At 35.3% G+C, this 23,912-nt stretch overlaps 1 protein-coding gene across 2 annotated transcripts in view; it reads right to left on the bottom strand.

The window, feature by feature from the left end:
- The window catches only part of UACA (uveal autoantigen with coiled-coil domains and ankyrin repeats), an 85,667-nt gene that overhangs the window by 31,384 nt on the left and 30,371 nt on the right, over positions 1–23,912 (bottom strand). Inside the window, exons 1-5 of one of the 2 annotated variants that reach the window (XM_024747531.1) lie at positions 12,838–13,267; positions 10,567–10,700; positions 6,229–6,317; positions 3,096–3,160; positions 2,243–2,300 (exon numbers count right to left, since the gene is read on the bottom strand). In XM_024747531.1, the coding sequence (XP_024603299.1) occupies positions 2,243–2,300; positions 3,096–3,160; positions 6,229–6,317; positions 10,567–10,700; positions 12,838–12,876 (385 nt within the window). In that variant the 5' untranslated portion in view covers positions 12,877–13,267. Of the gene's footprint in view, positions 1–2,242; positions 2,301–3,095; positions 3,161–6,228; positions 6,318–10,566; positions 10,701–12,837; positions 13,268–23,912 lie in introns of those variants that run through there. The other variant, XM_024747530.1, reaches the window with a different exon arrangement.

Genomic DNA, 23,912 nt, shown 5'->3' with positions numbered 1-23,912 from the left:
ATTTTTTTTTATAAGCAACTGATATTGGAGTTCTTTTACTACATCAACTTGGTCTTCATTCTAACTTCATCTGTATACCTACTGAACAAATATTAAAATTTCAATCTGTTAAGTTGTACCAGTTTTAAAAACAGGGATAATAAAATCTATAATATACAGAAAATTACACATATTTACTGTACATATTTTGATGAGTTTGGACAAATGCATACACTGTAATACCCTCACCACAATCAAGGTACTAAATATATGGATCAGCTCCACAAATTTCCTTGTGTCCTTTTGTGTGTCTGTGTGCTTTTTGGGGTTTGTTTTGGGGGGTTTTTTTTTGGTGAGAATACTAAGTACTCTATCCTCTTAATATATTTTAAAGTACACAATACCATATTGTTAATTATGTACAATACGTTATTACATTACATTATACAATAATTATATACAAGTTTTGTATAATAATTATACCTCAATTAAGCAGTAAAAAAAATAAAAACAACTAGAAAAAGTTGAACATTGAGTAAATGATATTGAAAACATTTTCAAATGCATTAGGTGTGATAATGGTATTACACTTAGGTTACAAAATAGAATCATTATCTTTCAGAGATAAAAGCTGAATTGTTTATGGATAAAATTTATGATGTCTTGGATTTGATTTAAAATATGCCAAGTAGAGGAGAATAATGGGTGGTGGTATAAATGAATCAAGATTAGCCATATGCTGACAACTGTCTCAGCTGGATGAAGGGTATAAGGTATTTTAATATGATAGTCTAACTTTATGTTTCAAATTTTCATTTTTAATAATTTTTAAAGCATGATTATTAACATTTTTAAAACATGATTATTTTTAATTTTTAATAATTATAACATTTTTAATAATTTTTAAAACATGATTATTAATAAGGTTGGATGGATTAAAAAACAACTATGAGAAGGTGGTAGGAGAACAGAAATATCATGTGACACATATCCATACTTCATTAAGCAGCAAAATCATTTTAAAATTTCCATCAAACAATAAATTAGTGCTACAGAAATGAATTATAATTTTTTATGATTTTAAGTTTAATTTATAAATTTGTTTTGATGAACCCATAACTACACAAGCTTGATAAGTATATCACATACGAATCAAGGTCTATGTTTTTATTTATTTTTTAATTATTTATTTTTGTTTATGTAAGTAGTAATACAAAATTATCATAAAAATATAAAACTATAGAAACTCACAGGAGTCACTGTGAGGTTTAAATGACAATGTATGTAAAAATGTTCTGCAAATAATAGCACTCTATACCAAAATTTTTAAAAATGCATTGTGTGAGAGATTAAACTATCACAAAAATACATAAAAATTTTTTTAAAAGGAAGAAAATCAAAAGTATAAAAGTTTGAAGGAAATTTGAAGTATAATACATTTTTAACAGAGACTACTCTAATCCTCTAATCTACCAAGGATATTCCATATACATGAAGGGAAACAGTAGGTTTTGTTTTGTTTTGCTTTTCCTTGAACACCTAGTTAACTAGGAATTTCAGTCTTAGAGGAGTCTGCCCAGGGGTCAGACTATCTTACATTCCAAAAATCCTTAAATATTTAACTTTTTTCTAATCATTTTCTTTAAGACACCTAAAGAATAATGCAGATAAATTTTGATATACAGTATGATTAATAAAATCTTTGAAATTACTAATATAAATCTCTTTTAAAATACAGCAAATTACAATGATATGTAATTCAGCACTGACACCTCTAAATCAAAACAAGCACCATCACCATTAATTAAGAAGTTACTACGTGCCAGGTACTATTCATGATTCAGTTATAACCACTACTGCCGTAGTATTAGTAACTTCATTTTGCAGATGAGGAAAATGAGGTTCAGACATGTTAATGAGGTAAATATAGTTTTTAAGAAAGAGAAGTCTTCCTCGTTCCCATTTCTCCTACCAGTTCCCAAGCAAACACATGGTACTTACAGCTCCTTGAGAGCAGGATTATGGTTTATTCATCTTTGGACTTTCAGTATCTAGCAACCTGGCCTGTAAATATCGGCTGAATGATTCTTTTTAAGCCGTACAATCCAATAAATTTCAAATCTGAATAAATAAAAAATTCATAACATTCTGTTTCTCCATGAATTATACAAATATATTCATGTTAAAACTTTGAAATTAATTTAAACGCCCAGCCATTTTAACAAAGATTTGTTTATGTCCAAGTGAAACCTTTGCTTATTACCTGCATCGTGAAGTGCAGTTCTTCCCTGCAGGTCTACACGTTCAGTGGGACAACTGTACTGTTTTAAAACACAGATATTTAGTAACCTAAGAAAGTTTTATTTCCAAGTTAAATATCGAGACTCAAATGAACAGCTGTTATTTAATCTTAAAAATATTGCATTTATCAAGAACTCTAAAGAGTACTAGACAAGCCATAAATATTTTGACATGCGACAAATATAATAACATTATACTGTAAATTTAACAGTATTCCAGTAAACAGGAAAACATATGGTACATTACAATCGCATGAAATATAGAAACTGTTATTGTTTGGGGTTTTTTTCCAGCAAGAATTAAAACTTGAACAATTGAATCAGAAAAAACAAATGAGTTCTGCTGTGAAACTTAGTGGCAAACATGTTTAAGGAAATGTGTGACTAGACCTTTCAACTGAAAACGTAATTTAGCCCAGTAGTTCACAGAATTTTGTGGTTGCCTGATTATAAGCTTAACTAATGATGTTATTACATAGTCTGAGTTACTGATGTTTATACAGAAATATATAGATCCTATGCTGTATCACTTCATCTCAAGTCATATACCAGATGACAGAAAATTCCAATCTCCAGCTAATGTCAACAGGAAGGTCAAGTCTTTGTTGTTTATTTTTAATACACTGAGTTATGCAATTCACTTCCCTCAGAGTCTTTGCTCTTTATTGTTCACATTCTTTCACAAATGATGGAAAAAATATTATGTAAGCTAATAGTCAAAGCTAGCCTACTATTTTCTTTGATCTCAAGTTCCAAAAACACATCTGTTATTTGCAGTCAAAATAATAAAGTCAAAGTATTAACCACTTTTACTACCTGTAGAAGTTTTTGTAGACACAATGCATGCCCATACTTTGCAGCCAGGTGAAGAGCATTCCTCCCTAGAAAAGAAATAATTTTAAATATATGATAAGGGTTATTTTCTTCACATGTGAATTCTCCTTAGAAATGTCCTTCAGTTTTCCAAAATCAGTTGACAGACTACTTCATTTGTAGGCATGCTTTAAGTTTCTAAGATGTCTCACCCAGTTTCATATTTTAATTAGAGACAATGTACACACCAAAACAATGAAGGTGGGAAGAAAAAATAAACACACAAACTCATTACAGAGCAAGAATTTTGTCTTATTCACCACTGTATCTCCAATATCTGGAGCAGTTCCTGAAACAGAGTAAGTAATTAAATATTGCCATAGGAGAGAAGGGAGAGAAAGAGAAAGAAAAAAAAAAGAATGGGGATAGGAGGGAGAGAAAGATAACTCGATTTCACATAACATTTCTCAATAGGCAGTGTGGATACTAAAATGGAGAAAGGTTAAGAGATGTGAGTCAAAGAAAGGGTATTCTCTAACTAATTTTTATGCTTCAACTAAAATTCAAAGTTTACAGAGAGATTCTGTCTCTGAAAATCAGACAATTTGTTCAAATATGTGATTAAAATGTGCAAATTTAAAGGAAATGATGAGGGGAGCAGGGAAGAGGTCACCAGATAATCTGGAAGGTTAACTCTGAATACTGAAAAAGGTAATTTGCAGAGAACATTCTACCTCCAAACACTATTTCTCCAAATCGTACTTCTTTACACAAATATCTTTCTTGGATGGTGAAAACTACAAGGGTTTCACCAGACTATTTCAGCTTCCAATCTTTAATGCTCTTAATTTCCCTCTAACTTCACAAACTTCTCCAAACATAATTGTACTTCACAAGTAGACCTTTCTGCTAGAAAAGTAACGTGTGTTCTGTTCATCCTGGATGAAGGAATAAATTGACTTTCAACTCTCATTCAGTTTTATATGCATGTAGATAGGTGAATACGTTTTTGCTGGGTCTGACATTTCTGTGTAGCTAACAGGTTCTAGAGCAAAAGGCAGTGAGTCCAGACCTTTGAACAGGTAACATATTCAACCACTCCTAAACATCCTCTACAAATAAGTCAGATGTAACAATTTCAAATTTCAATTTGCTACTGGTCATGGACAAACTTTCTAGAAACAATTTCACATCCTGAAAAGTGACTAGAATAACTGGTGCTTACATGAGAAGTAAGAGAGAGCATGGGGTGGACAGTGAGGATACACACAGTGGCAACAGTCCCTGGTGTTTACCAAAACGCCACAGAAACTTGGCCACATTAAAATGTCAGGTCAGGGCTAAGGAAATACCAAATCCAGCCACTTGAGATAGTACAGCAAAAAATCATGGAAATATCACCTCTAAAGCATATCACCCTGAATTACACCAAAGGCGCGTACCTGGCAAGACCTGGGTCACAAATACCTCAAAACCACACTAACTTGAAATCTGGTTATTTCCAATCTACTTTTATATTGCTAGCAAATAAAGGAGTTAATATAAAATACATAAAGATTGTTTAATCAAAGTTTTATCAAATATCCACATCTGGATTATAACAGACAACATAACAGCAAATGAGACAAGGTCCTTGTTCTCAGGAAAGGACAACTCTAAAGACAAACATAATTAAACCCATCAATAAAAACATGACTAAACAAAAGACAAAATGGGTAAAGCAAGGTATGCCAGAATGCAGTATATGAAAAGACGTCGTCTGCTGAGCTTGGGAAAGCATTTGAGCTTCATCTGCACTGAAGGAGGGAGGGCAAAAGTCATTTAGATTGGCCACAAGGCCGAAATGTCCAGAGCAGAAAGAACACAGACAAAAACAAGAAAGACACGTGTTTGAATTGGAACCAGCACAATAAATAGTCTTATGAATTTGAAATGGTATGGTTAATCCAAAATTTCTAAAAATAAATATTCTTCCGCATCAGTGGAAAACATATATATAAGTAATAAGAGCTTTTTGTTCATTCAAAGGTGGCAAATAAATTGAGTTTCATCTTCAATTAAGGTAACTTTAGGTAAAGATTTTCCTCACTAACTCATTTGTGATCTCTCTCTCTCTCCTCGCTTGCCTTCCATTTCCAAACACAATGTTGGTTAACAGTAATGTATTTATTTGTCCATACATGGAGTCATAGGATAAAAATTAAAGTTGTTAAGGACATTCTCTGCTCTATGTCAGCTCCCGTATTTAACTGAATAACAAAGTAGAAGTGCAGAGAAATAAGCTGCCACAGGTCTCAGAGAACTGAGAATGATTGTCCAGATGAACAGAAAACTAAAACACTGAAGAAAAGCAATAGCTATATTCAAAGACTTTAAATCTATCTTGTGATGTGCAGACAAACTTATGCTGTAATATTTTAAAAGACAGACATAGGTATGACTAAGTTTAAGCAGAAGGCCTGGTAAGAGACAGACTTAAACTGTCTATTAGAAATAATTTTTATAAATATAGCTAGTTAAACACAGACCAGGTCTCCTCATGAGGCATAATGGTTAAAAACACAAACTCTGACTGCGACTCATCCACTGAAAGACCCCGGGTAAGTCGCTTAACAGTGCAGTGCCTTGCAGCCTCATTGGCTTGATGTGAGGATAAAATGAGTTAGTACGTGTAGAGCGCTTAGCAGAGTAGCTAAGTCTATGTTAAATAAGTGTCACCTCTTCTTGTTATGATCACTACTGGTGATGTTGTTATTATGAGACAGTTAGTTCCTCAACACAAGAAATGTCCAACCAAAAACCAAATGACCTCAGGACAGCGAGAATTCATATACTGAATAGTATATGAGTATAAACTAAATGGCCCCTAAAGGTTCTTCAGAGTCTGAGATTTTAGAATCCTGTAGCACTACCAAGACCAGCCCTAGACCTCAGGTCTCCAGCTGCTCATCCATTCGGTCATCCTTTCTGCTACATCCTCAGTACTTGCCCTCTCCCCCAGAGCAATACCTCAGTTAATTAGAAACAGAGAGTTAAGGACTTCTCTTTGTAAATCACATTTAGCTCTGATTTAGAGCATTGGCAGTGGACAATGCTTGTCTTCTCTGTTTGTAACTGACTATGGAGGCAAACGTACCTGCGGTGTCACTGGTTGTAATATCAATTCCATGTATGAGGATGGCATTCAAACACTCAAGATTCCCCTTTGAGGCTACAACATGAAAGCTAAACAAAAAGAAAATACTTGTTATGCCATGGAAACGACTCAAGGTTAACTTAAATGTTACATAAATGTCACCTTATATTCAATACTCACACATACATACACACACGTGTGAACATGCATTTTAAAGGCTACATTAGAACACCTATATGTTTAATCCAAGAAAAAAGAAACCTATCTCATATTACTGAAAAACTCATTTTAATCCAAATTTACATTATTACCTCTATAGTTTATCATTTCAATAACAAAGGCACTGGTGTTTAGACCTTAATAAATGCACTGAAAAGTTTCTATCAGATTACTTTACTTAGTTTCAAATATACTGAAACCGCCAAAACAAATGAAGTTACGATGGAATGCTCAGGCCAAAGACAGATCAAAACACTTATCCATCTCTTTAGGATTATCATATTAAACCTGGCACAGAAAAGTCTTCAAAACAAGCTAAGCTACACTTGAAAGCCACAAAAGATCTGGCATCATCTTCTTCCTGAAGTACTACCACATTATTCTTCCTTTTACTCAGAGACCTGTATGACTGGTTCAAATTTCACACAAACAGAGTTGAACACGAAATAACTTTAAGCCATCAAGTACTCAAGATACATGATAAAATATCCCATTGTTTCTTTGATCATCTAATACTTTCTTAATTAATAAACATTTACAGAAATATTTTGTGTGCATTAAGAACTGACATTGTAAGTAAATACTGTAGGACTTGTTGGCAAAGGAGATTGAACTCAGGTCCTAAACGAGTACCGTACCCATCGTGAAGTTGCCAGGAGGTAAAGGCTCAGCAAGGTGCCTGGATACAGACACACTTGGCAGCACACTCCCTGTCGGGGTCTTCCCTAACCATACCACTTGAAAATTTTACATTTCCCCATCCGCTGCAACCTTAGTACTCCTAGCTTCCCCATCCTGGCCTTCATTATTCTAAATAGAATTACATGTTTTCTAATACCATATATAAATTCAAGATTTATTTTCTTTATGGTCTATTAATCTTTTCCTACTCAACTAACTAGATGAAAGTGGGAATTCTTGTCTGTTCTGCTTCCTATTATATTCCCAGAACCAATGAAAGTACCAGACAGATGACGCACCCTCAAATATCTGAATAACTGAATGCTTAGAGACAAAATCTGGAGATAGCTAGCAAATTCATTTCCAGATATTACAACACTAGTTATGCCTCTATTAGTATTATAAGGGATATAAATGCAAACTAGAGACTGAGCACTACTAAGTAAAGTAAACCAGGTTTGTGTAAAGTTTGAATTAGAGAGAAAGAGATGTTTCTGATAAAAGGAATATAGTGTTCTTAAAAGGCAGATAAGTTCTCCTTAAATTGCTATAAGGTTGAGGGTATCAATCTCTTTGCAACACTGAAGTGGGGAATTACACTATGCAATGCACCATGAGAACCTTTTGAGGAATGGTAACTTCCGTCAAGCAAAGGTTTTTAGTCTTCCAACAATCTTGGGGATCTCGTTTATTGTCTGCTTGTCTTCATTTCTTAGCTCACAAAATCTGAAAGACTTCTTTCTTCAAAATAACTCAACATTATACTGATGACGCACTTAAAAGGGCAGAAATCACAGCAAATCTACAATGCATTATTAATACTGTTGTGCTATAAATAGTAGATGTACTTCAGAAAGAAGATATATCCATCATTAAATTGTATGCAGAGTTGCAAAGGAAAGTTGGAAAACTGCTTTATAGAAATACTCTTTTTCAATTAAAAAATCAACTTTAAGTTTTCGTTTTTTAAACAAGACAAGTACTTTTACTTCTATAATAGGAGATCCAGGTAATATGGACAGTCCCCACCTCTGAGGACAACTAGAAGAGCTTCATAAAAAATAATGCATCTGCTTGAAGGTATCAGTAGGCTAACAAGACAGTGAAAAATTACTAGGCCAGTATGCAGGGAAGGACAGAGGCCCAGAGAGGTGAGCTTGGTATTTGGGGCTACTTTTTGTCTAGGAGCATTTGCTGATTCTAGAGAAAACAGCTGGGAGGCTGAACAGTACTTTTGACAGCCTGAGGGGATGGGGAGACAGGAATTGGAATCCATGGCTCTCCAAGTGGCAGTGAAGCTTCTTGGTGAACCTGCCCCATTTTGCCTGGGCAAAGGGCTACACCCTAGGAAAGAGGCAAACAGGAAGAAAACAGATCCTTGCAGTGACTATGGCTAGGCCTCAAATATTTCATTTTTGAAATTGGATAGAGGTCATGAAGGACATGTTACTTTTGTCTTAAATTTCAAAAATTGAAAACCAAAAAAATCATTCAAAATAACATTATTTTTATAATTACAGAAAATGTATTTGTAATATGCCCTATACTTGACTAAATATAAAATGCTTTAATTAAGAAAGAATACAGTTTGTGTGTGAGTAACAAAAGGAAAGTATTTTATCCTATGAATCCCAGAAAGAATTCTACTTCCTACAGTGAAAACCTCAGAAACTAATACTACTCAAATATTTCACAAACTAAAGTTCATAGTTAATCAAATTACACCAGATTTTCATAATTCTGACCATTAATACAAATAATTTCCCTCAAAGTTGAACCTTAGATCAAAAAAACCTGAACAAAAACTCAAGTAATCATTCTTTCAAAACATTCAAAGCATGGACGGACAGAACTGAAGAAATTAGGTTTCACTGAAGATTTTCATCCCAAAGAAGATCCTTTTATCTTTTAACATCTTGGCATTTTGGGAAAAAAAAAAGAAAAACAGTCAGTTTTAGATATTAAATTTTCACTATTTATACTGTGAGCCCTATAAATGGTGTAAAATTAGCAAAAATAGCAGCAGGACTCAAAATAACCAGTTTCTGTAGCTATCAAATTGCCTACCTGATAAAACTGAAACAGTATAAAAAAATTGGAACTTCTCAAACTTTATTGCTCTTATGAACAACTTAAAGTCATGCTTTGCTATTTTCACTATACTTAAATATCTAAGCATTCTAAGGTAGTGACCTACATCAAACATTAACTATCCACTTCTTAATATTCATTTCTATATTTAGTACCTGGTTTCCAGTTATAATAGTCTAAAAAAAAACTTACGCAAGTATAAGGCGGAGAGGAATTTTAGGAAACGAGACTTTTCACCTCTAACTTTGGAAGGTTTCCCAGATAAGGTTTTAACTGCTATATTTATAGAGGGTAGTAACAGAAGCTAGATCTACCCTTTAACCCAACTGCTTCCCATCCTCAACAGGAAGAGAAATGATAAAGACTGGGGAGGGGTGAGAGAAAAGATGCCTGGTTCATAAGCATGTAAAGTCCTCAGTAACAAAAGCAAAAGGGTAGGATCACTACCTGTATCTCCCTAAGTCACACTAGTCATTCTGCCTCCCTACTGCCTGAAACATTCTCATTTAAATTAATTACCCAAATATAAAAATGGATTGGGGGTTAAGAGGAAAAGGCAGTGTAATTTACAGAACTCTTCCAAGACAGAAAACTTGGGTTTACATCACAGACCTGTGACTTTTTTTTTTTTTTTTTTGGCTGCATTGGGTCTTCCTTGCTGCGTGTGGGCTTTCTCTAGTTGTGGCGAGCGGGCTTTTCATTGCAGTGGCTTCTCTTGTTGTGGAGCATGGGCTCTAGGTGCGCAGGCTTCAGTAGTAATAGCATGCAGGCTCAGTAGTTGTGGCTCGTGGGCTCCAGAGCGCAGGCTCAGTAGTTGTGGCTCACGGGCTTATAGTTGCTCTGCGGCATGTGGGATCTTCCCGGACCAGGGCTCGAACCCGTGTCCCCTGCCTTGGCAGGTGGATTCTTAACCACTGCGTCATGAGGGAAGCCCAGACGTGTGACTTTTAATGAGACTAGACCAAGTTATTTAACCTCTGTAAACTTTTTCCTACCTTTTTCAAAGGGCCACTGCAAGGATCAAATATGATAAGGAGTATAAAAAAGCTTATAAACAAAATTGCACCGAATAAAAATGCACCAAATAACCCAGGCTATGGTTTGCCACAGCGTCCAAACAATTAGACCACTGGGTAGTATTTTAGTATTCTTTCTCTCACTTGAAAATGTTTCATATTGAGAAGAATTATTAGTCCAAATTGTTTGAAAGTGATGTTGAAAGATTTTATAGTGTGGGTTTTGATAAAGGTTTTTTTAAATTAAATGTTGATAACTATAATTCAGAAATTTCATTTGTATCCCAAGGGTCTACCCAAATTTCCTTTAGGGAATTATCGTGATACTCACGCAGATCTGCCTTCCACATCTAGTTTGCCTGGATTGACCCCCTTTTTAGCAAGGATTGAGGACACTTTTTCTACATCTCCCCTTTCTGCTGCTTTCATCAATCGGTCATCATATTTGTTCCAATCTGCTGCTTGCTACAAAAAAGAAAAAAAGAATGTAAACATGGCATACTATATATATTAGTAAGACTTTCCAAAGAAGGGGAGAAAAAAAAAGAGAAGGGAAAGCAGAAATGTATAATACATCACTCAGTTACCAGCTGCACCCCAAATTTCCTTGTCCCTGCTGTTCCAACGTCACAAAAAGAACCTTTCCAAAACACCTGATGTACAAGAAATATTTTAATTATACTTTTGAGAAAAAGGATGTCTCTCATGTTTTCTGCCCTGTTTTCTTTGCCTTCAGAGCAGAGAAAGATTGAACACCTACCCTGTTCCAGGCATGAATGACTCGAACAACCCTAGTAAACTAGAATTATCATCCTCACTTAACAGATGAGAAAAATCAAGACTCCAGGGACATTAAACGACTCAAGCAGCCAAGCTCAATCGAGATTTCTCATGACTTCAAAAATCAGTGTGCTCTTTTTTTTCCTATTCTGTAACTCACGCTTTCAGATTTGGCTCTGATTATCTCCCAAGACCCTTAGACACAGTGGAATTCTGCACACCTTTTAAGAACCCCACCACCACTACTCGCTTAAAAGGCACTGTTTGAAATATAATTATGGAGACAAATTACACACACGTACGCTCAAGAGAAAAAGCAATCCATTATGCTTATATGTTAGGATAAAAAGAAACTTCTACATAGAATAAAATGAAAAAAAAAGACTCTAAAGTACTAACTACTTAAAAATCCTAAAATTATAGGATCATAGATGACTTTCATTTTCTTCCTTCTTTACATTCAACATATATTGCTTTTGTTAAAAAAGATTTTTTATTTCAACAAAAACAGTGCATGTGTATTTAAAAGGAAGCTCAAAGGCAATTTTTTTTAATAGGAGAATGTATCACATGATGTATATTTTAATTATATCAAGGTTATCTTTAGCTTTGATTGGAGAAAATATATTCAAGACATTCTGAAGCCAGTAACTTCAACCTTTTCTTAGTAAGTAGAAATGTAGAACCCAGCACTAAAATATACATTATTTAAACAAGTAAGGTTTTAGCCTTTTAAAATTCTATACAGTAAACTTATTGCTAAATTCTTTGCTAAGTCCAGCATCATTTCTAGAAAAAAAGATGTACATATTTTTCACTTAACTTACAAAGCAATTCCTATATCCACAAATACCATAACAAATTTCTGGGTGTGGAGGGGGTAATGAATCACTTAAATGAAGCATATCCTCTAAATGCTGGATCAGTATGATTATTTTATATTTACTATCCCCTCTAAACCAGAAAAAAAGAAAGCAACCAATTTTCTAGCTAAATAAGCAATGCATTCATTAAATACTTGAAGTGAAGTATATAAAAACTGAATATGAAAAAAGATAAATACATTAAAATTTTAACCCATCCCTGAAATCTGATTCAAGTACCTACACAGACTTCAGAATTGTTGTCTCTAGTCAAATTTGGAGATGAACCCACTTCTTTCTAACCTGAAAAGTTCAAACTACCAACTATGAGTAGGGCTAAGCCCTACTCACTGGCTCAAAGTCTAAACTACATTTTAGGCATCCCCTTTCTTTAGCTTTAAAACAAAACAATCAGTTTACTGACTCTAAATTGGGGAGTGGTAGTAGATGTAGGCTTTGTGTTTTCAAATGCCTAAGGGATTAAGTCATGTTTAGCACACAAACGCTTGCTCTAAATTGATTAGTTTATCCTTGCAGTTAGAACAACTCAACTTTATTTCCAGGTAAAGTCCTGGTGGAGAAAGGAGCTATTTAAAACACTAAAACAATTGTAAAATCCAAAAGTAAGGCTCTTTAAAAGATAATTAAATGAGATTAAAGTCTCATATTGTCCTGTGATTCTCAATTCTACTCCACTAAGCATTGTTTTCCATTTTGGTCCACTGTCAGTTAACAGAAATACTGCTCAATTATTAAGATTCTATTATATGCTTTTTAAACACAGAAAAAGAAACAAGAACTTTTGTTTTCGATCACTAACCCCAATCTGCTAATCAAATAAAGCAGAGAGAATATAATAGACAAAGAAACCAAAATTAATAAAACAGTACATTTTAAAAGAATACGGTTCGAAAAGCCTAGCCAAGACTCTTGTTACACTGGACTACAGGGATACCTACTCTGTTCTTAGGAGCACACGAAAACCAACAGTTCATCATAGACAGGATTTAGTTTCTTGTTGCTAACAGCAAACTACTTCGCATTAAGTTACAAATCTCTGTAGCTCACAAAGCAAGCCCTCAGAGAAACGCCTAACAAGTGACTCGGTCCTTCTCGTTACAACTCTTCCTGTTCTGCAGTCTTCATGCTGGGCTACACTTAGCTTGGATCTCTAACGATATTTTCCTCGTCTTCAGAATCCTTCTCCGCCTTCATAACGCCTGAAAATTATCTTCCTTGCTGTGCAGCACTTGAGTAAGAGCAGTCCCCAAATCAGGTACTGTAACTCCTCCTATTTGTTATTCTTTAGAAGCTGTCTTTCAAAGCTGTCCCTTTTCAGAGACTCCACTGGAAAACTTCAACTCTGCATCCTGCCGCCTCAACACTGCAACACAGACCAGCATCTGTGCACGATAAAGCTGTCCACATCCAAATCATCCCGTAAGCAGTGTGTAGGCTGTCTCCCATTGGTCAGGATCTATTTTAGATTCCATAGGCCTTGACAGCTGAGTGATAGATAGAGAAGAGCAGCTAAGAATATACTGTAAATTCATGCTTCTCCTCTGAGTAATAAACTTGAGGTCTGCTAGGGAAAAATGACTCAAACACATTGTAAAACATGCTTATTATATCAAAGCAACTTGCGTGACATCACGACAAAATTGTTAAGAGACAAATTTGGTTATTCCACAAAACAATATTTAAAACCAGTTTCAGTCTTAGGATCCTCTATCATGAAGTTATAATAACCTTGATAAACAGAATATAAAACTCTATTTTAAGCAAATGTGTCACAATTTAATTTAAGGAAACACACACACACAGAAACATTTTCAGATTTTCTCCATTTTCCTTGTACCCCTATCAGTCTCATTCTGCATACAACCAGGTTTCAGCTTACAACTGCTGCCAGTCTGTCTCCTAACACGTTAAATGAGAAGAGCCAGAGGCACTGCCAAGGCATTAAATAGTCTGCATTATGATGAATACTTTTCAACAAATTTTAAATTTAACTCAGTACTCTTAATTTCCAAGTTTAGCACCCTGCCTAATATAACAAGTAAATATTTTATAAGTGGAATCAAATTATCTAGATTCAGGGATTTTAACAAACAAATAAAACGATTAAATACTAGAGGAGACAAATGCATAAATCACTGAGCAAGACTGTAAATGAAACTCCATTTGGGGACAAAGCAAACAACCTCTCCACATTCTCCATGATGCTTAACATGCTTGTACCACAACATTCCTTACATTACCAAGGATGGTGACAAATGTCTACAAGCTCCAGGGTGTTCTGTACCTTCTAGTTCCCACAGTAGCACGAGAGTACTTTACACTTCCTCCAAAAAGGCAGATTTGGGAAATCATTTCATGGGAATGCTAAACATCCCAACACAACTGTTTATAGGAAGGAGGTAACTCTATACTATAGATCATGCTGCCAGTTAAAAGTTCTGTTACGAATTTCATCAAGAAATCCATTTCCTACTATTTAAATTTAAAATATTAGGTACATATTCTAATTATAAAATATATAAGATCATATACCATAATGTTTTATTTTTGAAACAATGATTTTTTTTTCCCCCAAATCGCATTAGACATCACAATGGATTCTGGCTGGACCCAGTGACTCCACCCACTCCATTTCACCCGTCTTCAGAGGAAATCTGGGTGGGATAGAACTCAGGCCCTGTCCTTTGGTTAACAAAGCAAGCACATTCTTTCTATATATAGGACAGCAAAGGCAAAGGAAATAAAAAGACAGGGGGAGATCTGTAATGTGTAATAAAAGCCATATATGGAGCTGTCTGTGCTAAGGCTCAGGAGATGGGATTTATGTGCCCTCCTATTCTGCGGATATCCAGAACCTCCCCAGCCTCTGTGACTTACTCTCTTGTCCCTACTCTCGCTCCTGCCTTCCCAGGTATTTCCCAAGAGCTCTAAGCAAATTCCCACCTCTGCTGTCCCCTGTGTCTGTAAGGTTCTTCCCTCACCTTCATTCTGGTTCTTCTTAAATATCACTGCGTTAGAGGGCTTCTCAAACCTCTGTATCTAAACAGTACCAGCCCCATTCTACCCTTGCCACTCTTTAGCTTTCTGCCCTGTTTCACTTATCTTCATAACAGTTATCAGTATCTGCCCTTATATCATATGTTTACCTGTTTATCAGCTTAATGCCTGTTTCTGGTATTTACTTCAAAAGAAATCAGAATAATCAGGGGGACAGATTGAATTCAACAGCACATTAAAAGGATTATACACCATGACTAAGTGGGATTTATTCTTGGAATGCAAGGACAGTTCATCACATGAAAATTGATCAATGTAATACACCACATTAACTGACTTAAGGACAAAAGTCCATGATCATCTCAACCAACGTAGAAATATCATTAAATAAGATTTAAAATCTTTCACGATAAAAACACTCAAAAAACTGGAAATAGAAGGAAATTACCTCAACATAATATGGTAATATATGGGGGCTTCCTTGGCAGCACAGTGGTTGAGAATCTGCCTGCTAATGCAGGGGACACAGGTTCGAGCCCTGGTCTGGGAGGATCCCACATGCCCCGAAGCAACTAGGCCCGTGAGCCACAACTACTGAGCCTGCGCGTCTGGAGCCTGTGCTCTGCAACAAGAGAGGCCGCGATAGTGAGAGGCCCGTGCACCGTGATGAGGAGGGGCCCCCGCTTGCCACAACTAGAGAAAGCCGTTGCACAGAAACGAAGACCCAACACAGCAAAAATAAATTAATTAATTAATAAACTCCTACCCCCAATATCTTTTTTAAAATAATAATAATAATGGTAATATATAAAAAGCACATAGCTAACATCACATCAATGGTGAAACACTTATCCTCTAAGACCAGGAACAAGATAAGGATTCTCACTCTCACCATTTTTATTCAACATAGTATTAGAAGTCCTACCCAGAACAATTAGACAAGAAAAGGAAATAAAAGGTATCCAAATTGGAAAGGAAGAGGTAAAATTATCTCTGTTTGCAGATGCCATGATGTTATACATAGAAAACCCCAAAAATTCCACAAGAAAAAGAAACTGTTAGAACTAATAAATTAATTCAGCACAGTTACAGGATACAAAATCAACACGCGATAATTAATTGTGCTTCTATATACACTAACAATGAGCAATCCAGAAATAAAATTAAGAAAACAATTCCACTTACAATAGCATCAAAAATAATACAATAATGGGGATATATGTATACTTATAGCTGATTCACTTTGTTATACAGCAGAAACTAACACAACATTGTAAAGCAATTATACTCCAATAAAGATGTTAAAAACAAAACAAAAACACTAACTTGAAAAAAATAATACAATAACTAGAAATAAACCTAACCAAGAAAGTGAAAGACCTGTATACCAAAAACTACAAAACATTACTGAAAGAAATTAGAGAAGACACAAATAATAGAAAGACAGTTCGTGTTCAGCTTGGAAGACTTACTATTGTTAAATGTCAATACTACTTGAAGCACTCCACAGATTCAACACAATCTCTATCAAAAGTCCAAAGGCATTTTTTTCAGAAATAGAAATATCCAGCCTAAAATTCATACTGCCTTTCAGGGGAAACCAAATAGCCAAATAATCTTGAAAAAGAAAAGCAAAGTTGGAGGTCTCACACTTCCTGATTTCAAAATATATTACAAAGCTACAGTAATCAAAACAGTATGGGGGGGCTTCCCTGGTGGCGCAGTGGTTGAGAGTCTACCTGCCAATGCAGGGGACACGGGTTCGTGCCCTGGTCTGGGAAGATCCCACGTGCCGCAGAGCAGCTAGGCCCGTGAGCCATGGCTGCTGAGCCTGCGCATCCGGAGCCTGTGCTCTGCAACGGGAGAGGCCACAACAGTGAAAGGCCCGTGTACCACAAAAAAAAAACAAAAAACAAAACAAAACAAAAAAAACAGTATGGTACTGGCATAGAGACAGATACTTAGATCAATGAAATAGAATAAAGAACCTAGAAATAAACCCTCACATATGTGGTCAAATGATCTTTGACAAGGGTGCAAAGACCACTCAGTGGGGAAAGGACAGTCTCTTCAACAAACGGTGTTGAGGAAACTGGATATCCACATGCAAAAGAATGAAGTTGGGCCCTTATCTTACACCATATAGAAAAATTAATTCAAAATGATTAAAGGCTAAATTTAAAGACCTAAATTTAACATCTAAATATAAAACTCCTAGAAGAAAATATAGGGGAAAAGCTTCATGACTTTGGATTTAACGATTCCTTAGATATGACACCAAAAGCACAGGCAACAAAAGCAAAAATAGACAAATGGGACTACATCAAACTTAAAAACTTCTGTACATCAAAGGACACAAACAACAGAGTGAAAAGGCAACCTAAAGAATGGGAGAAAACATTTCCAAATCATATATCTGATGAAGGTTTAATATGCAGAATATGTAAAGAACTGTAACTCACTTATAAAGAAACAAATAACCCAATTAAAAATGGGCAAAGGACTTGAACGGACATTTCTCCAAAGATGATATACAAATGACCAACAAGCATATAAAAAGATGCTCAGCATCATTAAATTAGAGAAATGCAAATCAAAATCATAATGAGATATCACTTCACACCCATTAGGATGGCTACTATCAAAAAAATAGAAATAGTAAGTGTTGACAAGGATGTGGAGAAACTGGAACCCTTGGGCACTGTTCGTGGGAATGAAAAATGGTGCAACCACTATGGAAAACAAGATGGAGGCTCCTCAAAAAATTAAAAATAGAACTACCATATGATCCAGCAATCCCTTTTCTGGGTATATATCTGAATGAATTGAAAGTAGGGCCTCAAAGAGGTATTTGCACACCCATGTTCACTGCAGCATAATTCACAATAGCCAAGAGGTGGAAGCAACCCAAATATCCATTGATAGATGAATGGATAAACAAAATGCAGTATATACATGCAATGGAATATGAATCAGGCATAAAAAGGAAGGAAATTCTGTCACATGCTACACCATAGATGAATCTTTAGGACATTATGCTAAGTGAAATAAATCCCAGCCCCCCAAAGATAAACACTGTATGATTCCACTTATATGAGGTATCCAAAGTAGTCAAATTCATAGAAGCAAAATGTAGAATGGTGGTTACCATGGTCTGGGGAAAGAGGAAAATGGGGAGTTGTTGTTTAATGGATATAGCATTTCAGATTTGCAAGATGAAAACCTTCTGGTGATAATTTACACAACAATGTGCATATACTTAACACTACTGAAAGATTCACTTAAAAATGGTTAAGATGGTAAACTGTGTTTCTTTACCACAATTAAAAGTAAAAATAATAAAACAAAAGAAACGCAATCTCTCACAATATCATTAGCATGATTCATATCAATTAATAAACTTTTTAAAAACAAAATTAAGAGGGTGAGGATATACATGAAACAAGATTGGCCATCAGTTAATAATTGTTAAAGCTGAGTTACAGGCTCATTGGGGTTCATTACACTAAACTATTCTCTCAACTTCTGTATATTTCATGCACTTTTGATACATGGTCCAATAAATCTGATGTATAAACTTTTAAACTATATTACATGCTTATTACCAAGACCCTTCACTGATTCATTAATATGGCAGGAAATGCAGTATATATCCTTCCCACTCAGTCTTCTCTGGATTAAAATGAAGCTATTGTCATTCACAGCCATATACTTACAAGATGAGCCCTGTGCCATCGAATGAAAGCATTCTAAAAAGAAGCAGTAAGTTTTTTTAAAAAGCACTAATGTTTACCACATATTATAATAAATATATTTCTATACTTCAGTACTGCACTGGTTTGAAAAGAAGATATTCATCAAACTCAGAATGCAGCAAGCCAACACATTTATGGTAAAAGTCAAAATACAGCTATTTCTAGAAAATAAATATAACATTTTATTTATTTATTTCTAGAGAATAAATATAACACAAAGCAGTTATTTCACTAGGTGGAGCTAAATGGATGATAGCTTTAAACTCTAGATCACCATAAAGGAAATCACTTAAAAGTTCTGACAGTGATTCCCTCATGTTAGCATCAACTGCAAATTTGTAACTTTTTCAGAAATTAAATGATATTTTAAAAACTTTTAAAGTGATTCATCTTCAATGTAGAAAATCTATATTTAATTTTACATATAAAAACATAAATGGGGGCTTCCCTGGTGGCGCAGTGGTTGGGAGTCCGCCTGCCGATGCGGGGTACACGGGTTCGTGCCCCGGTCCGGGAGGATCCCACATGCCGCGGAGCGGCTGGGCCCGTGAGCCATGGCTGCTGGGCCTGCGCGTCCGGAGCCTGTGCTCCGCAACGGGAGAGGCCACAACAGTGAGAGGCCCGCGTACCACAAAAAAAAAAAAAAAAAAAAAAAAAAAACCATAAATGACCTATAATTCCACCATGCAGAAAAAAATTACTAAAAATTTTGTATATTAAGCTCAAATTTCTTCTCTGTTAAAAGGTTTAATCAAAATTTTTTAAACATAAATAAGTCCAACAGTTGTTTCATTTATGCAATATTTAGGATAGAAGGTCTCCTGAGAAGAACTTTATAGATGAGCAACACCCGTTATTTTCATGTGGTCATTGCTGAGTCTCAGGATTCCCCTTTTGAGGAAGGGATTTTTAAACTTGAACTATTCCTTCCAGAAGAATACCCAATGGCAGCCTCTAAAGTAGGTTTCATGACCAAAATTTATCATCCTAATGTAGACAATTTGGGAAGAATATGTTTAGATATTTTGAAAGATCAGTGGTCCCCAGCACTGTAGATCCGCACAGATCCAGGCTTTGTGAAGTGCTCCCAATCCAGATGATCCATTAGCAAATGATGTAGCGAAGCAGTGGAAGACCAATGAAGCCCAAGCCATAGAAACAGCTAGAGCATGGACTAGGCTATATGCCATGAATAATATTTAAATCAATCCGATCGTCAAGTGTGCATCACTTCTCCAGTTCTGCCAAGACTTTTTTGTTTGCATTTAATGGACACGGTTTTAGAAACATTACAGAATAAAAGCCCAGACATCTTCAGTCCTTTGATGATTAAATGCCCATCAGCAAATATGTCTTGTCCTGATTCACTGTTGTAAAGCATGAGCAGAGGCTAGAAGCATCATCTGGATTGTTGCGAAACATTTAAAAGCAATGTCCCCTTTCTGCTTTTACGTGTTTCCCCCATCATGGTTTAAGTAGAAAGCACTGTGAATGAAGGTACTTGTCAGGGTTAGCTGCAGGGGGATAGGTGTTTTTATTTTTTTTTGGTGAGGGGGAAGTTAGTTTTATTCTAATTTTATGGGCTCCGTTCCCCCTCTTTTTCATGATCTAATTGCAGTGGTTAAAAGCAGCTAGCCGGTTCTTTAGAATATGCTCTCTAGCCAAGTCTAACTTTATTTAGACACTGTAGATGGACAAGCTTGATTGTTTGAACCAAAATGGGAACATTAAACAAACATCACAGCCCTCACTAATAACACTGTGACTTTGCTGTCAAGTGTAGAATCCTCCCTTCAAGAAAAAGCTTGTGACCATTTTGTATGGCTTGTCTGGAAACTTCTGTAAATCTTATGTTTTAGTAAAATATTTTTTGTTATTCTAAAAATCAAAAATAATATAAAAATAAAAGATGAGTAGAGAAATCACCAGGTTTGAAATAGCACCACAAATTAGGAAACTAAACACAACTGTAGCCCTTTATGGTTTATGAAGCACTTCATATTCATGATATATCAATTTAAAAATCTATTCACATATGACTCCCATACACATTTGCAACCCAGGCTTCTCTATCTCCAGGCCCATGTATTCAAATATCTTCTTGACAATTCTTCTTCAGTGTCTTAAAAGTGCCTCCATGTCCCAAACTATAAACATGTTCTTCCTCCTGAAATCTGATCCTATTCCAAGTTTCACTAACACAGTAAATGATACCATGATCCATCTAGTTGTACAAGACAGAAACCTAGAAATGAGTCTTGACACCTGACTCACCAAATCCCAGTGACTTTACCTCCCCATTATTACTCAAATCCACCAGCTCATCTCCAGGTCCATCGACATTACCCTACTTCAAGTTAGCACCATTCCTTTGCAGGATGACTGCATTAATCTCCTAAACAGTCTGTCTATATTCATTCCAGCCCCTTCCCTTGGATTCTCCACACTGTAGCCAGAGTGATTTTCAAAATGAAAACCTAATCATACCACCACCACTACACCACTCCCTTCCAAATACCCTCTCCCACCTCGCTTAAAATCCTTCAGTAGTTTTCTGTTTTTGTAGGAGACAAATTCCTTTATGATGTCTACAAATCCCTGAATGGTGTTACCCCTACTACCTCCCTCAGCCCCATCATATGAAATGCTAAGAGTGTTTCTCATATTATACGTGCAGAAATTGAGTCACTAGGAGATTACGGGATTTCGTATAAGGCAATTGCAGTTAGTTGCAGAATGATTAGAGAATCCTATTGTTAGGACTTTTTGTCCAGTCCTTTCCACTAATTAAGCTATTTCCATTTCTCAAATCATCTGAAAATAAATCTTTGATGTAAAAATGCAAGTATCTTTAAAAAATTTAAACATCATAAACTTAGATGTCCTTTACAGCAAAAAAAAAAAAAAAAAAAGGGACAAAAATTCCCACATTTGCATATGCAAACTTTAATGAAGCACCTACTACATGTCATGCATGGCACTAGGGATATAGAAGTGAGCAAGACAGCCAAAGTCTCTCTCCTTTTTTAAACTACTTTATTAAAGTATCACTGACATGTAAAAAGCAGTACACATTTAATGTATACAACTCCATGAATTGGAGAATAAGTCTACTCCAGTGAAACCACCACCACCATCAAGGCCATAAACATATCAAATTCTCTCTTCTAATGGAATTTGATGTTCTAAAGGAACAAAATAGGGTTAAACAACTAAGGAAAAAAAAAAAAACTATCAGGTGAGAATTGGGAAGGAGATGCGATGGAATGCTGGGGATAGATTATTGGGTTGGGTAACCCAGAAACTCCTGAGAAGGTGATATTGAAGATGGTATCTGAGTGAAAAGGAAGAGCCAGCCTGAGAGAATTTACATTTCAGAAGAGAACAAGCAATGAAGTGAGTTTGGCATGGTTGAAAGAAGGCCAGTTTAGCTGACTAATAATGAGTAAGAGGGATCATGGGATGAAGGGGCGGGGGGGAGGCACTACCAGATCTAAAATGTGAGTTTCCCCAGTTTTGTCATCAAAATTTTTCAAAAGGGACTTATTCAGGAACTAAAGCAACTCTTCTTCATAAGGTTCTTTTGGCCACTTTAGAATCAAGTCTAAAAAAATAATTCATCCTAAAGTGCTACTTTTTTTCACTTCCAAGCACTTATATTGAACAATATACAGCTAAGTCTTAACTTGCCTTGAAATGTTTATAAGATTAATCAATTATCTTAACATAATAAATATCATAATGTACCTCACCCACCTCAGACCTGGAAACCTAAACAAACTTTGCAATGAACTACACTAAAAAAAACCACCATAAAAGACAAATAGCACCCCAAAAAACAGAATTTCACAATCACATCCTCGAGATAAGGCTCTTCAAGAAAAAGAACATAGAGGCAACTAAATAAAGTCTTCTCCCAGGGGAAAAAAATCCTAAATAAAAGCTAAACAACACATACATTTAGGCAAACCCCTAAATATCTAACTGAAACAAATTACAACAGACTTCCACGGTATCCTACAATTATCACCATTCCTGTTACTAAACCCAAGACGAGCTCTGCCACAACTGAAAATGGAGCAAACAGCAGAAAGCAAAGCTCATGAAGCATAAACATTCCTTGAAGTTAGGCTGCAAAATTAAAAGCTGTTCTACAGTTCACTGGATTGGTGACAGAAATATCTCCCCCATTCCATTTAATCCAAAGATTATTTACTCTTCTTTCTTATATAACAGCAAATTAGAGCTTACATAATAGAAAAAGGAAAAAAAAAGAATGTTAAAATAAACCAGGGAGACAAAAGCTACGCATCCACTGTCTTCTTGCCAGACCCCAGACTCTCTTCCCTTTCTGATTTTTCCTTATCCTTATTTAATTAGGCCCCATCTTATCCTCTCAAGCCTTCCACTGTGTGATCTGAAAGTACTATATAGTCAGGACTCAATGGGACAAATAGAGGAAAGGGAAAATTATACCCCATCAATCATTTTTCTGATTAAGATGTTAACAGGCTTAATCCTGCTTTACTGGATTTCTCTACAAAAAAATGTTAAGCACAAAAAAGACAACAATAATAATAACTATTATTATTACTTAATAAATCTAACATCTTAAGGACTGAAGGTGCTATGAAATCTAAAAAAACTTTAAACAACTGGAGTCAAAAAGACTCAGCACTGCTTTGATAAGATTTCCTAACCACCCGGTTTTATTCTATTCTAGTCTGTTGTATAAATACCAGACTGTCTACCCCTAACTATTGCAGGTATTTGCTCCTTTATTAGAACTGTCTAGGGACCCAAAAGAGGTTATTTAAAATAGACAGGAAATTGCCTCTCCAATTTTAATAAGCATCATTTGTTTCATAATATTACTTATTTCACCCTTCCTCACCAGAAGCAGCATTAAATTCTAAAGTAAATACATATATAGATCTTAAACACAAAAAATTATAAATGTATATCATACAAGAATAGAGCTCTCAGGCTGGATAAATAAGATTTTGTTTAAGATTCCCTTTAAAATGTTAAGCAATTGGTTATCTGGGAGAAATAAATATAAACTTTTTCCTTAGAAAATTTTAGAAAAAAATGAATTCAAATTAGAATTCTTCAAATGCCTAAATGTCATGAGTGAAACTTTTTCAATAAAAACGTAAAAACAGAGAAGGGTCTATTATGCCTCCTACCCCACCTTACATACACCAATGAACAGAGTAATACCTCTGACGAGTTTTAACAAACATTTTGGCTAATGTTTA

This window comes from Neophocaena asiaeorientalis, unplaced genomic scaffold (assembly GCF_003031525.2).
Source record: "Neophocaena asiaeorientalis asiaeorientalis breed wild unplaced genomic scaffold, Neophocaena_asiaeorientalis_V1.1 scaffold591, whole genome shotgun sequence".
NCBI lineage: Eukaryota > Metazoa > Chordata > Mammalia > Artiodactyla > Phocoenidae > Neophocaena > Neophocaena asiaeorientalis.
Note: the sequence above shows the minus strand (reverse complement) of the source record. Positions and strands in the feature narration are given on the sequence as shown.